Raw genomic sequence first — 18,181 nt, forward strand, 5'->3', positions numbered from 1 at the left:
TCCTATATACAAGAATATAGCTACTATAATACTGCCCTATATACAAGACTATAACTACTATAATACAGCCCCTATATACAAGAATATAACTACTATAATGCTGCCTCCTATATACAAGAATATAACTACTATAATACTGCCTCCTATATACAAGAATATAACTACTATAATACTGACCCTATATACAGGAATATAACTACTATAATACTGCCTCCTATATACAAGAATATAACTACTATAATACTGCCCCCTATATACAAGAATATAACTACTATAATACTGCTCCCTATATACAAGAATATAACTACTATAATACTGACCCTATATACAGGAATATAACTACTATAATACTGCCTCCTATATACAAGAATATAACTACTATAATACTACTCCTATATACAAGAATATAACTACTATAATACTGCCCCCTTTATACAAGAATATATCTACTATAATACTGCCCCTATATACAAGAATATAACCACTATAATACTGCCCCTATATACAAGAATATAACTACTATAATACTGCCCCCTATATACAAGAATATAACTACTATAATACTGCCCCAATATACAAGAATATAACTACTATAATACTGCTCCCTATATACAAGAATATAACTACTATAATACTGACCCTATATACAAGAATATAACTACTATAATACTGCCCCAATATACAAGAATATAACTACTATAATACTGCTCCCTATATACAAGAATATAACTACTATAATACTGACCCTATATACAAGAATATAACTACTATAATACTGCCCCCTTTATACAAGAATATATCTACTATAATACTGCCCCCTTTATACAAGAATATAACTACTATAATACTGCCCCCTTTATACAAGAATATAACTACTATAATACTGCCCCCTATATACAAGAATATAACTATTATAATACTGCCCCCTTTATACAAGAATATATCTACTATAATACTGCCCCTATATACAAGAATATAACTACTATAATACTGCTCCTATATACAAGAATATAACTACTATAATACTGCTCCTATATACAAGAATATAACTACTATAATACTGCCCCCTATATACAAGAATATAACTACTATAATACTGCCGCTATATACAAGAATATAACTACTATAATACTGCCCCTATGTACAAGAATATAACTACTATAATACTGCCCCTATATACAAGAATATAACTACTATAATACTGCCCCCTATATACAAGAATATAACTACTATAATACTGCCCCCTATATACAAGCATATAACTACTATAATACTGCTCCTATATACAACAATATAACTACTATAATACTGCTCCCTATATACAAGAATATAACTACTATAATACTGCCCCCTATATACAAGAATATAACTACTATAATACTGCTCCTTATATCTAAGAATATATCTAATATAATACTGCCCCCTTTATACAAGAATATATCTACTATAATACTGCCCCTATATACAAGAATATAACTACTATAATACTGCACCTATGTACAAGAATATAACTACTATAATACTGCCCCCTATATACAAGAATATAACTACTATAATACTGCCCCCTATATACAAGAATATAACTACTATAATACTGCTCCTTATATCTAAGAGTATATCTAATATAATACTGCCCCCTATATACAAGAATATAACTACTATAATACTGCCCCCTATATACAAGAATATAACTATTATAATACTGCCCCCTTTATACAAGAATATATCTACTATAATACTGCTCCTGTATACAAGAATATAACTACTATAATACTGCTCCTATATACAAGAATATAACTACTATAATACTGCTCCTATATACAAGAATATAACTACTATAATACTGCTCCTATATACAAGAATATAACTACTATAATACTGCCTCCTATATACAAGAATATAACTACTATAATACTGCCTGCTATATACAAGAATATAACTACTATAATACTGTTCCTATATACAAGAATATAACTACTATAATACTGCCTCTATATACAAGAATATAACTACTATAATACTGCTCCTTATATCTAAGAGTATATCTAATATAATACTGCCCCCTATATACAAGAATATAACTATTATAATACTGCCCCCTTTATACAAGAATATATCTACTATAATACTGCCCCTATATACAAGAATATAACTACTATAATACTGCTCCTATATACAAGAATATAACTACTATAATACTGCCCCTATATACAAGAATATAACTACTATAATACTGCCTCTATATACAAGAATATAACTACTATAATACTGCCCCTATATACAAGAATATAACTACTATAATACTGCCCCCTATATACAAGAATATAACTACTATAATACTGCCCCTATGTACAAGAATATAACTACTATAATACTGCCCCTATATACAAGAATATAACTACTATAATACTGCCCCCTATATACAAGAATATAACTACTATAATACTGCTCCTTATATCTAAGAATATATCTAATATAATACTGCCCCCTATATACAAGAATATAACTATTATAATACTGCCCCCTTTATACAAGAATATATCTACTATAATACTGCCCCTATATACAAGAATATAACTACTATAATACTGCCCCTATGTACAAGAATATAACTACTATAATACTGCCCCCTATATACAAGAATATAACTACTATAATACTGCCCCCTATATACAAGAATATAACTACTATAATACTGCTCCTTATATCTAAGAGTATATCTAATATAATACTGCCCCCTATATACAAGAATATAACTACTATAATACTGCCCCCTTTATACAAGAATATATCTACTATAATACTGCTCCTATATACAAGAATATAACTACTATAATACTGCTCCTATATACAAGAATATAACTACTATAATACTGCTCCTATATACAAGAATATAACTACTATAATACTGCCCCTATGTACAAGAATATAACTACTATAATACTGCCCCTATATACAAGAATATAACTACTATAATACTGCCCCCTATATACAAGAATATAACTACTATAATACTGCCTGCTATATACAAGAATATAACTACTATAATAGTGGCTCCTATATACAAGAATATAACTACTATAATACTGTCCCCTATATACAAGAATATAACCATTATAATACTGCCCCTATATACAAGAATATAACCACTATAATACTGCCCCTATATACAAGAATATAACCACTATAATACTGCCCCTATATACAAGAATATAACTACTATACTACTGGCTCCTATATACAAGAATATAACTACTATGATACTGCTCCTATATACAAGAATATAACTACTATAATACTGCCCCTATATACAAGAATATTACTACTATAATACTGCCCCTATATACAAGAATATAACTACTATAATACTGCCCCTATATACAAGAATATAACTACTATAATACTGCTCCCTAGATACAAGAATATAACTACTATAACACTGCTCCTATATACAAGAATATTACTACTATAATACTGCCCCTATATACAAGAATATAACTACTATAATACTGCCCCCTATATACAAGAATATAACTACTATAATACTGCCCCCTATATACAAGAATATAACTACTATAATACTGCTCCTATATACAGGAATATAACTACTATAATACTGCCCCCTATATACAAGAATATAACTACTATAATACTGCCCCCTATATACAAGAATATAACTACTATAATACTGCCCCCTATATACAAGAATATAACTACTATAATACTGCCCCCTATATACAAGAATATAACTACTATAATACTGCCCCTATATACAAGAATATAACTACTATAATACTGCTCCTATATATAAGAATATAACTACTATAATACTGCCCCCTATATACAAGAATATAACTACTATAATACTGCCCCTATATACAAGAATATTACTACTATAATACTGCCCCTATATACAAGAATATATCTACTATAATACTGCTCCTATATACAAGAATATAACTACTATAATACTGCTCCTATATACAAGAATATAACTACTATAATACTGCTCCTATATACAAGAATATAACTACTATAATACTGCCCCTATGTACAAGAATATAACTACTATAATACTGCCCCTATATACAAGAATATAACTACTATAATACTGCCCCCTATATACAAGAATATAACTACTATAATACTGCCTGCTATATACAAGAATATAACTACTATAATACTGTTCCTATATACAAGAATATAACTACTATAATACTGCCTCTATATACAAGAATATAACTACTATAATACTGCTCCTTATATCTAAGAGTATATCTAATATAATACTGCCCCCTATATACAAGAATATAACTATTATAATACTGCCCCCTTTATACAAGAATATATCTACTATAATACTGCCCCTATATACAAGAATATAACTACTATAATACTGCTCCTATATACAAGAATATAACTACTATAATACTGCCCCTATATACAAGAATATAACTACTATAATACTGCCTCTATATACAAGAATATAACTACTATAATACTGCCCCTATATACAAGAATATAACTACTATAATACTGCCCCCTATATACAAGAATATAACTACTATAATACTGCCCCTATGTACAAGAATATAACTACTATAATACTGCCCCTATATACAAGAATATAACTACTATAATACTGCCCCCTATATACAAGAATATAACTACTATAATACTGCTCCTTATATCTAAGAATATATCTAATATAATACTGCCCCCTATATACAAGAATATAACTATTATAATACTGCCCCCTTTATACAAGAATATATCTACTATAATACTGCCCCTATATACAAGAATATAACTACTATAATACTGCCCCTATGTACAAGAATATAACTACTATAATACTGCCCCCTATATACAAGAATATAACTACTATAATACTGCCCCCTATATACAAGAATATAACTACTATAATACTGCTCCTTATATCTAAGAGTATATCTAATATAATACTGCCCCCTATATACAAGAATATAACTACTATAATACTGCCCCCTTTATACAAGAATATATCTACTATAATACTGCTCCTATATACAAGAATATAACTACTATAATACTGCTCCTATATACAAGAATATAACTACTATAATACTGCTCCTATATACAAGAATATAACTACTATAATACTGCCCCTATGTACAAGAATATAACTACTATAATACTGCCCCTATATACAAGAATATAACTACTATAATACTGCCCCCTATATACAAGAATATAACTACTATAATACTGCCTGCTATATACAAGAATATAACTACTATAATAGTGGCTCCTATATACAAGAATATAACTACTATAATACTGTCCCCTATATACAAGAATATAACCATTATAATACTGCCCCTATATACAAGAATATAACCACTATAATACTGCCCCTATATACAAGAATATAACCACTATAATACTGCCCCTATATACAAGAATATAACTACTATACTACTGGCTCCTATATACAAGAATATAACTACTATGATACTGCTCCTATATACAAGAATATAACTACTATAATACTGCCCCTATATACAAGAATATTACTACTATAATACTGCCCCTATATACAAGAATATAACTACTATAATACTGCCCCTATATACAAGAATATAACTACTATAATACTGCTCCCTAGATACAAGAATATAACTACTATAACACTGCTCCTATATACAAGAATATTACTACTATAATACTGCCCCTATATACAAGAATATAACTACTATAATACTGCCCCCTATATACAAGAATATAACTACTATAATACTGCCCCCTATATACAAGAATATAACTACTATAATACTGCTCCTATATACAGGAATATAACTACTATAATACTGCCCCCTATATACAAGAATATAACTACTATAATACTGCCCCCTATATACAAGAATATAACTACTATAATACTGCCCCCTATATACAAGAATATAACTACTATAATACTGCCCCCTATATACAAGAATATAACTACTATAATACTGCCCCTATATACAAGAATATAACTACTATAATACTGCTCCTATATATAAGAATATAACTACTATAATACTGCCCCCTATATACAAGAATATAACTACTATAATACTGCCCCTATATACAAGAATATTACTACTATAATACTGCCCCTATATACAAGAATATATCTACTATAATACTGCTCCTATATACAAGAATATAACTACTATAATACTGCTCCTATATACAAGAATATAACTACTATAATACTGCTCCTATATACAAGAATATAACTACTATAATACTGCCCCTATGTACAAGAATATAACTACTATAATACTGCCCCTATATACAAGAATATAACTACTATAATACTGCCCCCTATATACAAGAATATAACTACTATAATACTGCCTGCTATATACAAGAATATAACTACTATAATAGTGGCTCCTATATACAAGAATATAACTACTATAATACTGTCCCCTATATACAAGAATATAACCATTATAATACTGCCCCTATATACAAGAATATAACCACTATAATACTGCCCCTATATACAAGAATATAACCACTATAATACTGCCCCTATATACAAGAATATAACTACTATACTACTGGCTCCTATATACAAGAATATAACTACTATGATACTGCTCCTATATACAAGAATATAACTACTATAATACTGCCCCTATATACAAGAATATTACTACTATAATACTGCCCCTATATACAAGAATATAACTACTATAATACTGCCCCTATATACAAGAATATAACTACTATAATACTGCTCCCTAGATACAAGAATATAACTACTATAACACTGCTCCTATATACAAGAATATTACTACTATAATACTGCCCCTATATACAAGAATATTACTACTATAATACTGCCCCCTATATACAAGAATATAACTACTATAATACTGCTCCTATATACAGGAATATAACTACTATAATACTGCCCCCTATATACAAGAATATAACTACTATAATACTGCCCCCTATATACAAGAATATAACTACTATAATACTGCCCCCTATATACAAGAATATAACTACTATAATACTGCCCCCTATATACAAGAATATAACTACTATAATACTGCCCCCTATATACAAGAATATAACTACTATAATACTGCTCCTATATATAAGAATATAACTACTATAATACTGCCCCCTATATACAAGAATATAACTACTATTAGGGCGGGTTCACACATAGCGGAATTTCACTTAAATTCCGCTGCGGACACTCCGCAGCGTTAATCCGCAGCGGAGCCGTTTCTCCATTGACTTTCACTTTAATTTAGCAGTGTTCGTTTACACGATGCGTACAATTCCGCTGCGGAGCATAGGCTGCGGAGCGGAATTTGGTGTCCGCAGCATGCTCTGTCTGTTGCGGAGCAGTGGCGGACTGGTTGCGGACTCATGGCGGAATTTCTCCATTGACTTCAATGGAGAGTCAAAATTCCGCAATGAAGTCCGCAGATCTTATGTGTGCTGCGGAGCGTATTGTTTTTACTACCATGACATTTCTTCATTCTGGCTGGACCTATGTATTTCTAGGTCTACAGCCAGACTGAGGAAGTCAATGGGGCTCCCGTAATGACGGGAGCGTTGCTAGGAGACGTCTGTAAATAGTCACTGTCCAGGGTGCTGAAAGAGTTAAGCGATCGGCAGTAACTGTTTCTGCACCCGGGACAGTGACTACCGATCTCAATATACATGTATCTGTAAAAAAACATATAAGTTCATACTTACCGAGAACTCCCTGCGTCTGTCTCCAGTCCGGCCTCCCAGGATGACGTTTCAGTGTAAGTGACGGCTGCAGCCAATCACAGGCCAAGCACAGGCTGCAGCGGTCACATGGACTGGAGCGTCATCCAGGGAGGTCGGGCCGGATGCCGAAAGAGGGACGCGTCACCAAGACAACGGGCGGTAAGTATGAATTTCTTTGACTTTCACTAGGGAAAGTGCTGTCCCTTCTCTCTATCCTGCACTGAATAGGGAGAAGAGAAGCACTTTTCCTGCAGTCCGCAGCGGCCAGTCCGCATCAATTTTCTGCACATTTTGTGCAGATCCGCTGCAGAATCTGCAACGCAGATTCTGTGCGGCATTGATGCGGACAGTTGCGGAGGAATTCCGCCATGTGTGGTCATGCCCTAATACTGCCCCTATATAAAAGAATATTACTACTATAATACTGCCCCTATATACAAGAATATAACTACTATAATACTGCTCCTATATACAAGAATATAACTACTATAATACTACCCCCTATATACAAGAATATAACTACTATAATACTGCCCCCTATATACAAGAATATAACTACTATAATACTACTCCCTATATACAAGAATATAACTACATAATACTGCCCACTATATACAAGAATATAACTACTATAATACTGCCCACTATATACAAGAATATAACTGCTATAATACTGCACCTATATACAAGAATATAACTACTATAATACTGCCCCTATATACAAGAATATAACTATTATAATACTGCTCCTATGTACAAGAATATAACTACTATAATACTGCCCCTATATACAAGAATATAACCACTATAATACTGCTCCTCTATACAAGAATATAACTACTATAATACTGCTCCTATATACAAGAATATAACTACTATAATACTGCCCCTATATACAAGAATATAACTACTATAATACTGCCCCTATATACAAGAATATAACTACTATAATACTACCCCCTATATACAAGAATATAACTACTATAATACTGCTCCTATATACAAGAATATAACTACTATAATACTGCCCCTATATACAAGAATATAACTACTATAATACTGCCCCTATATACAAGAATATAACTACTATAATACTACCCCCTATATACAAGAATATAACTACTATAATACTACCCCTATATACAAGAATATAACTACTATAATACTGCCCCCTATATATAAGAATATAACTACTATAATACTGCTCCTATATACAGGAATATAACTACTATTAGGGCGGGTTCACACATGGCGGAATTTCACTTAAATTCCGCTGCGGACACTCCGCAGCGTTAATCCGCTGCGGAGCCGTTTCTCCATTGACTTTCACTTTAATTTAGCAGTGTTCGTTTACACGATGCGTACAATTCCGCTGCGGAGCATAGGCTGCGGAGCGGAATTTGGTGTCCGCAGCATGCTCTGTCTGTTGCGGAGCAGTGGCGGACTGGTTGCGGACTCATGGCGGAATTTCTCCATTGACTTCAATGGAGAGTCAAAATTCCGCAATGAAGTCCGCAGATCTTATGTGTGCTGCGGAGCGTATTGTTTTTACTACCATGACATTTCTTCATTCTGGCTGGACCTATGTATTTCTAGGTCTACAGCCAGACTGAGGAAGTCAATGGGGCTCCCGTAATGACGGGAGCGTTGCTAGGAGACGTCTGTAAATAGTCACTGTCCAGGGTGCTGAAAGAGTTACGCGATCGGCAGTAACTGTTTCTGCACCCGGGACAGTGACTACCGATCTCAATATACATGTATCTGTAAAAAAAAATATAAGTTCATACTTACCGAGAACTCCCTGCGTCTGTCTCCAGTCCGGCCTCCCAGGATGACGTTTCAGTCTAAGTGACGGCTGCAGCCAATCACAGGCCAAGCACAGGCTGCAGCGGTCACATGGACTGGAGCGTCATCCAGGGAGGTCCGGCCGGATGCCGAAAGAGGGACGCGTCACCAAGACAACGGGCGGTAAGTATGAATTTCTTTGACTTTCACTAGGGAAAGTGCTGTCCCTTCTCTCTATCCTGCACTGAATAGGGAGAAGAGAAGCACTTTTCCTGCAGTCCGCAGCGGCCAGTCCGCATCAATTTTCTGCACATTTTGTGCAGATCCGCTGCAGAATCTGCAACGCAGATTCTGTGCGGCATTGATGCGGACAGTTGCGGAGGAATTCCGCCATGTGTGGTCATGCCCTTATACTACCCCCTATATACAAGAATATAACTACTATAATACTGCCCCCTATATAAAAGTATATAACTACTATAATACTGCCCCTATATACAAGAATATAACTACTATAATACTGCTCCTATATACAAGAATATAACTACTATAATACTGCTCCTATATACAAGACTATAACTACTATAATACTGCCCCCTATATACAAGAATATAACTACTATAATACTGCTCCTATATACAAGAATATAACTACTATAATACTGCCCATATATACAAGAATATAACTACTATAATACTGCCCATATATACAAGAATATAACTACTATAATACTGCTCCTATATACAAGAATATAACTACTATAATACTGCTCCTATATACAAGAATATAACTACTATACTACTGCCACTATATACAAGAATATAACTACTATAATACTGCCCCCTATATACAAGAATATAACTACTATAATACTGCCCCCTATATACAAGAATATAACTACTATAATACTGCCCCCTATATACAAGAATATAACTACTATAATACTGCTCCTATATACAAGAATATAACTACTATAATACTGCCCCCTATGTAGAAAAATATAATTATATAACACCTATTGTTGTGGGGAACCTTCTCCGGCTCCAATGGTCTAGTCCATTATCTCTGGTTTGGATGGGATCTGTAGTTCTCATACATTGAACACTACGTGGCAATCGTTTTCTCTCTGGTCTGTGATTTATAACTATGAAGCTTCTGACGGTGTGAGATCTCAATGCACTTTACAGGGGGAGGATGAAACTTTTGGGGGTGAGGTTTCTGCTTTGAAGTTTTATCATCTCAGGGTTTACATGCTGCAGGGACGTTGGATATCATTGGGGAAGAAAGTGACAATGTCAGGACTGTAGTGAGTCTCCCACGTATAGTTTTCTGGGTGACCCCGGCCGGTGCTTTGTGCAGGACCCCCCCCCTCCCCCCATTAGTGCTGGATATTACCCCATGGGGCTATTAGCAGCTGCCGGTGTAGTTGCCCCCTATTTTGCTGGACTCTTCATGGACGCGGCTTTGAGTCATTGGAGGGGAAACATGAGATGATTTCATTCTGGAAGGGTCGTCTCCCTCCTCGGACAACAGTATAAAGTCCAGATCTGGATCGGCTCCACGGTTCCCACACAGTTCCTCTCGCCCTCGGAAACAAATGGATCTTTATTTACAGCCGCGACATCTCAGGCCCGTTCACCGCTGACATTTCCCCAAAAATCTTCTCAAGCCGCAAAGTAAAACCACTGACAGGAAATGTCTGGATAATAAGGACCCCCCCCCCCGCTCAGTAAATATAAGTCCTGGGGTCGTCTTCTTTTGTCACGTAGATGAAGGTTTATTCATCCAAATTCTCTGCTACATTAGTTTTCACCCAGCTTTTCCAGGCGTCTGAATGGTAATCCAGGGTTATAACCCTTGCCTACCTTATTGCTGCATAACGGAGCCCATTTGCTTTTCAGAATTCTGGGACAGGTGGGTGGCACCTATAGAGGAGACGTATTAAAGATGTACCGCGCCCGGTGGGGGGGGGGGGGGGGAGTCCTGGCTCTTGAGGTCTCCGAGCAGACCTAAGTACTATAGAGCTCTGAGGGGACCTTAAAGGAATATTCCGGTGTCATCAAATTAATGTTATTCTTTTTATAATAAAAAGTTAGACACAGAGGTGCACAGCTCGTAACATGGTCACGTGATAGACACACAGGTGCACAGCTCGTTACATGGTCACGAGATAGACACACAGGTGCACAGCTCGTAACATGGTCACGAGATAGACACACAGGTGCACAGCTTGTAACATGGTCACGTGATAGACACAGAGGTGCACAGCTCATAACATGGTCACGAGATAGACACAGGTGCACAGCTCGTAACATGGTCACGAGATAGACACACAGGTGCACAGCTCGTAACATGGTCACGTGATAGACACACAGGTGCACAGCTCGTAACATGGTCACGAGATAGACACACAGGTGCACAGCTCGTAACATGGTCACGAGATAGACACAAAGGTGCACAGCTTGTAACATGGTCACGTGATAGACACAGAGGTGCACAGCTCATAACATGGTCACGAGATAGACACACAGGTGCACAGCTCGTAACATGGTCACGAGATAGACACACAGGTGCACAGCTCGTAACATGGTCACGTGATAGACACACAGGTGCACAGCTCGTAACATGGTCACGTGATAGACACACAGGTGCACAGCTCGTAACATGGTCACGTGATAGACACAGAGGTGCACAGCTCGTAACATGGTCACGAGATAGACACACAGGTGCACAGCTCGTAACATGGTCACGAGATAGACACACAGGTGCACAGCTCATAACATGGTCACGTGATAGACACACAGGTGCACAGCTCGTAACATGGTCACGTGATAGACACAGAGGTGCACAGCTCGTAACATGGTCACGTGATAGACACAGAGGTGCACAGCTCGTAACATGGTCACGTGATAGACACACAGGTGCACGGCTCGTAACATGGTCACGTGATAGACACAGAGGTGCACAGCTCGTAACATGGTCACGTGATAGACACAGAGGTGCACAGCTCGTAACATGGTCACGTGATAGACACACAGGTGCACAGCTTGTAACATGGTCACGTGATAGACACACAGGTGCACAGCTTGTAACATGGTCACGTGATAGACACACAGGTGCACAGCTTGTAACATGGTCACGTGATAAACACACAAGTACACGACTCTGATAACTGTGCTTTAATGAACCCTGCACCTGTGTGTCCATCACATGACCAGGATAGGTTTTATCCTCTGGAAGTAAATAATGAAGGTTTCCGTTGGATGACAGCAAGCAGGGATCTTGAAAACAGTGAGGAGTTGATAGAGAAAGTTTATTGGAATATAATATATCTTTTTATTATCCAAAAAATTAGATTTATTTTCTGAAACCGGAATATTTCTTTAAACTCCAACCCTGAGAACACTGCAGCAATGACCCCCCCCCCCCCCCCCACCATGGAAATTGTAGACTGGAAATGTCGAAATCCTTTACCCTCTGTCTTAATTATGTCCCATAATGCGTCATTTCCAGCTACCAGATTCTAAATTACAGAACCGATAAAAACACACAGGGACATATACAAAAACACCGACAAAGGCCATACTTACAAATGGACACAGCCAGGCCAGAAATGCTGATGAAAGGGCGAGCAGGTGCTTTAAATAATAATAGCCACTCCCACTAGTCTTGAGGGGAGTGGTGTGTGGTGCATGGGATGTGTAGTAAGAAATAATAAATGAATAGTGTGTGTGCAAGTGTAATACTATAAGTGAAATATAGGGGGCAGTAATAAATGAAGTGCCTCAATAGAAATAAGTGGATAATGGGGTGCAAGTGAGTGAAACATGGAGGGATAGTGTGTACGTCATGAGGCACAACGTGTATAGCCAGGTAGAAGCCTATTTGTGACGCCTTGATAATTCATAGAGCGGGCTACCCCCCCCCCCCCCCCCCCCCACCATGGAAATTGTAGACTGGAAATGTCGAAATCCTTTACCCTCTGTCTTAATTATGTCCCATAATGCGTCATTTCCAGCTACCAGATTCTAAATTACACCTGGCGGAACTTGGATGTCACGTGACGACATAGCACACCTGACCTCTCAGAAAAAGAGAAATATCATAAGGGGGTGGAGTCTGACTTCTATTTGCTGGTGTGAAAAAATAGTTGTCAAGGAGATGACAAACACAAACTGCTACCAGCTAGAAATCTCTAAACTGTGACATTGACTGCAGGGGCCGCAACGTTGTGTCCTGTAGATGAACACTTAGTAACATTGTAACATTTGAATTTTCAGATCCCGGAAAAGACGCAATCACCTAAAGCAGAGACTGTGGAGGGTTACTACGAAGAGGCCGAGCCGTACGACGCCTCCGTTATCGGTACGATGTTCCTGCGCTCCAGATTTATCACTGGAGTTTGATCAATAAAAATGATGTTTGTAGATAAACTTGTCCGACCAGGGTCCGGGGGGCACAGATGACGTCACGTGAGCTCACAGCCCGGGCAAAGAACAAGGCAGCATGTCAGCAATGTCCCCACAGAAGTCTGTGCTCCGCACTAAGGCTTATACAGTCTGTGCTCCGCACTAACGCTTATACAGTCTGTGCTCCGCACTAAGGCTTATACAGTCTGTGCTCCGCACTAACGCTTATACAGTCTGTGCTCCGCACTAAGGCTTATACAGTCTGTGCTCCGCACTAAACGCTTATACAGTCTGTGCTCCGCACTAAACGCTTATACAGTCTGTGCTCCGCACTAAACGCTTATACAGTCTGTGCTCCGCACTAAGGCTTATACAGTCTGTGCTCCGCACTAAGGCTTATACAGTCTGTGCTCCGCACTAAGGCTTATACAGTCTGTGCTCCGCACTAAGGCTTATACAGTCTGTGCTCCGCACTAAGGCTTATACAGTCTGTGCTCCGCACTAACGCTTATACAGTCTGTGCTCCGCACTAAACGCTTATACAGTCTGTGCTCCGCACTAAACGCTTATACAGTCTGTGCTCCGCACTAAACGCTTATACAGTCTCACATATTGTGTAGTATTTTAAGTCTGTAAAACTGAGTAACAGGAGCTGACTGATCATTTAGGGCTGATCCTGAGGTTAATCATGGTTTATACTCCAGTCACATCCAAAAATCGATTTATGGTTCCGCTGTTTTATCATGTCCTATACTCCACTCACATCCAGAGCTGTATTGACAGTTTTAGTGTTATGTTATGCCTCATACTCCAGTCACATCCAAAACTGCAATCACAATTCTTCTGTTTCATCATGTTTTATACTCCAGTCACAGCCACAGCTGCAGTCACAAATCTACTGTTACATCATGCCTCATACTCCAGTCACATCCAAAACTGCAATCACAATTCTTCTGTTTCATCATGTCTTATACTCCAGTCACATCCAGAGCTGCAGTCACAAGTCTACTGTTACATCATGCCTCATACTCCAGTCTCATCTGTACAGACCATGTGGTGGAGATTAGGAGATTATTTGCGCTGGTCCGAAACTTCATGTACAATATAAGTAAAGCAAAATCTGTAGAAAGTTACTCCGCTGTTTATATCAGGGTAGAGCTGCTCTATGCATTGTCTCTACCTCATATACAGGACTGACCATCAGATCATCCTACTGTGTGGGGTTCCCCTAAACCCATTCATGTTAATTATGACGAACCCCTAGGTCTCGTCTTCCTCCGTCACTTGTACTGATAAAACGTCCCCCGGTCTAGGGCCGCGAGCACCAGGAGGAGGGGGATGCAGCGCAACGTGTGTGAGCTTATAAACAGCTGTCATGGTCTGGACGTTGTAGCTTTAAATATTCTCTGCTCCTTTAAGAAACAAAAGCGGATCTTATATACTGTATCTTTCCTTGCCCCAGAGAAGATGCGGACTGCGAGCGAAGGACACGGGCGCTGATAATGATGATTATTTACATGGCAGAAAATCCAAATATTGCGATTAGTAATAGGAATCATCTCTTCATGCACCGACCTCCTGCTGAGCTTGTGCTTATACACAGCAGCCAATCTGAACAAGCAGAGCTGCAGTGTAAAGCAGGAAGGAGGAACAGAGGAGCAACCAGAGCCTCTAATTAGACTGAAGATAGATTTCAGGCTACCTTAATCACTAACAGACAACCGTGTCATTACTGAGCATAGCTGTGTCCTAATAGAGCAGAGCTGCAGTGTACAGGATGGAGGACAGAACAGCAGCCTGAGCCTCTGATAAGACAGGATGTAGATTTCAGACACCAACAGACAATGTAGCTAAGCTGAAACTACTGATCAGAACTGTGTTCTAAGGGAGCAGCACTGCAGTGTACAGGATGAGGGACAGAACAGTATCCTGAGCCTCAGGTGATTTCAGACTACCATGATCTCCAGTAAAGATTACTCAAAGGTCCTGCCTTAAATAAATTTTTAGGGCTCATGTACATAGCAGAGCTCAGTGGACAGGGGCAGTACGGCTCCTTAGTAGAGTATCGCATGTCCTCCGTGCACTGCTGTACAGGGTCCGTCGGAGATATTCTCCCCTATATCTCCTATGCTGTATGTATGAATATATTCTTCCTAAGCAGTAATGCTCCCGTATACCTCCACACATACAGCACACGATGGAGTAGCCACGTTTTTTATGCCGAATTGAATATGAAATCGGAGGCATGCGGAGGTACAGCAGAGCTCCATGTACCTCCATAGTCAGCCCTACTACTGCTCCATACAAATTGTGATATGGCCACAACTGGGCAGCTGTGACTTCCGGTTATAGAGTAAGGACGTGTTCACATGTCACGAGCATATTACGTTTTTTTGCAACAATTTAAAAAAAATTGCTTTTAAAAAACGCAAATTGATCGCAGCGTGTGCACAGCATTAAAAATAAAACCGGGTGGAACAAATTTGTATATTACTCTTTTTTCACTTAGAATTGATCAACCATAAAGGGCATCTCCACCTATAGCACCTTTACACTTAAATGCAGTCTGCATTGCTGGCGCTAGGATATAGGTTGGGGCTCGACCACTACTTATTGCAGGAATGTGCAGTGTCGCATAATAGGCGGTCAGGCAGTAATTGTTCCCCAGTCTATAATGCTACGGGCACAATCAACAAGATAGAGAAGCGCTGCTCTGCCACCTGTATGACTCCTGTGCTCTGGCATCTCCGCTATGTTATATCCCGGTCTTCATCTTATAAGGTGCTCACATCTCTGAGATGATTTAGGGGTTTGCAGGTACTGAGCAACAGCATTGCTTGTTAATTATTATATTCTTAATTTCTATTGTGTCATATACCTGGCGTCTAGTGGGTTAAAAAAATATGTCTGGTGGGTTAATAATGATCTCCAAGGTATCTGTGGGTTATTAGTGCTATCCCCGCTGTCTGGCGGGTTAATAATGATATCCCTGGTGTCTGGCAGGTTAATAATGATATCCCTGGTGTCTGGCGGGTTGATAATGATATCCTTGATGTCTGGTGGGTTAATAATGATATCCCTGGTGTCTGGTGGGTTAATAATGATATCCCTGGTTTCTGGTCTGTTAATAATGATATCCCTGGTGTCTGGGGGGTTAATAATGATATCCCTGGTGTCTGATGGGCTAATAATGATATCCCTGGTGTCTGATGGGCTAATAATGATATCCCTGGCATCTGGCGGGTTAATAATGATTTCCCTGGTGTCTGGTGGGTTAATAATGATATCCCTGGTGTCTGGTGGGTTAATAATGATATCCCTGGTGTCTGGTGGGTTAATAATTACATCCCTGGTGTCTGGTGGGTTAATAATGATTTCCCTGGTGTCTGGCGGGTTAATAATGATTTCCCTGGTGTCTGATGGGCTAATAATGATATCCCTGGTATCTGGCGGGTTAATAATGATTTCCCTGGTGTCTGGCGTGTTAATAATGATATCCCTGGTGTCTGGCGGATTAATAATGATATCCCTGGTGTCTGGCGGGTTAATAATGATATCCCTGGTGTCTGGCGGGTTAATAATGATATTCCTTGTGTCTGCTGGGTTAATAATGATATCCCTGGTGTCTGGCGGGTTAATAATGATTTCCCTGGTGTCTGCTGGGTTAATAATGATTTCCCTGGCATATGGCGGGTTAATAATGATTTCCCTGGTGTCTGGTGGGTTAATAATGATATCCCTGGTGTCTGATGGGCTAATAATGATATCCCTGGTGTCTGATGGGCTAATAATGATATCCCTGGTGTCTGATGGGCTAATAATGATATCCCTGGCATCTGGCGGGTTAATAATGATTTTCCTGGCATCTGGTGGGTTAATAATGATATCCCTGGTGTCTGGTGGGTTAATAATGATATCCCTGGTTTCTGGTCTGTTAATAATGATATCCCTGGTGTCTGGTGGGTTAATAATGATATCCCTGGTGTCTGATGGGCTAATAATGATATCCCTGGCATCTGGCGGGTTAATAATGATTTCCCTGGTGTCTGGTGGGTTAATAATGATTTCCCTGGTGTCTGGCGGGTTAATAATGATATCCCTGGTGTCTGGCGGGTTAATAATGATATCCCTGGTGTCTGGCGGGTTAATAATGATACCCCTGGTGTCTGCTGGGTTATTAATGATATCCCTGGTGTCTGGCGGGCTAATAATGATTT

At 38.1% G+C, this 18,181-nt stretch overlaps 1 protein-coding gene across 1 annotated transcript in view; it reads left to right on the forward strand.

Annotated features, from left to right (window-relative positions):
• Positions 1–13,961, forward strand: part of LOC142710033 (actin filament-associated protein 1-like 2) — a 29,186-nt gene extending 15,225 nt beyond the window's left edge. Inside the window, exon 6 of the mRNA XM_075848521.1 lies at positions 13,836–13,961. Coding sequence (XP_075704636.1) covers positions 13,836–13,961 — 126 coding nt within the window. The remainder of the gene's footprint in view (positions 1–13,835) is intronic.
• The last annotated feature ends 4,220 nt before the right edge of the window (positions 13,962–18,181 follow it).

This window comes from Rhinoderma darwinii, unplaced genomic scaffold, assembly GCF_050947455.1.
Source record: "Rhinoderma darwinii isolate aRhiDar2 unplaced genomic scaffold, aRhiDar2.hap1 Scaffold_4214, whole genome shotgun sequence".
Taxonomy (NCBI): Eukaryota; Metazoa; Chordata; class Amphibia; order Anura; family Rhinodermatidae; genus Rhinoderma; species Rhinoderma darwinii.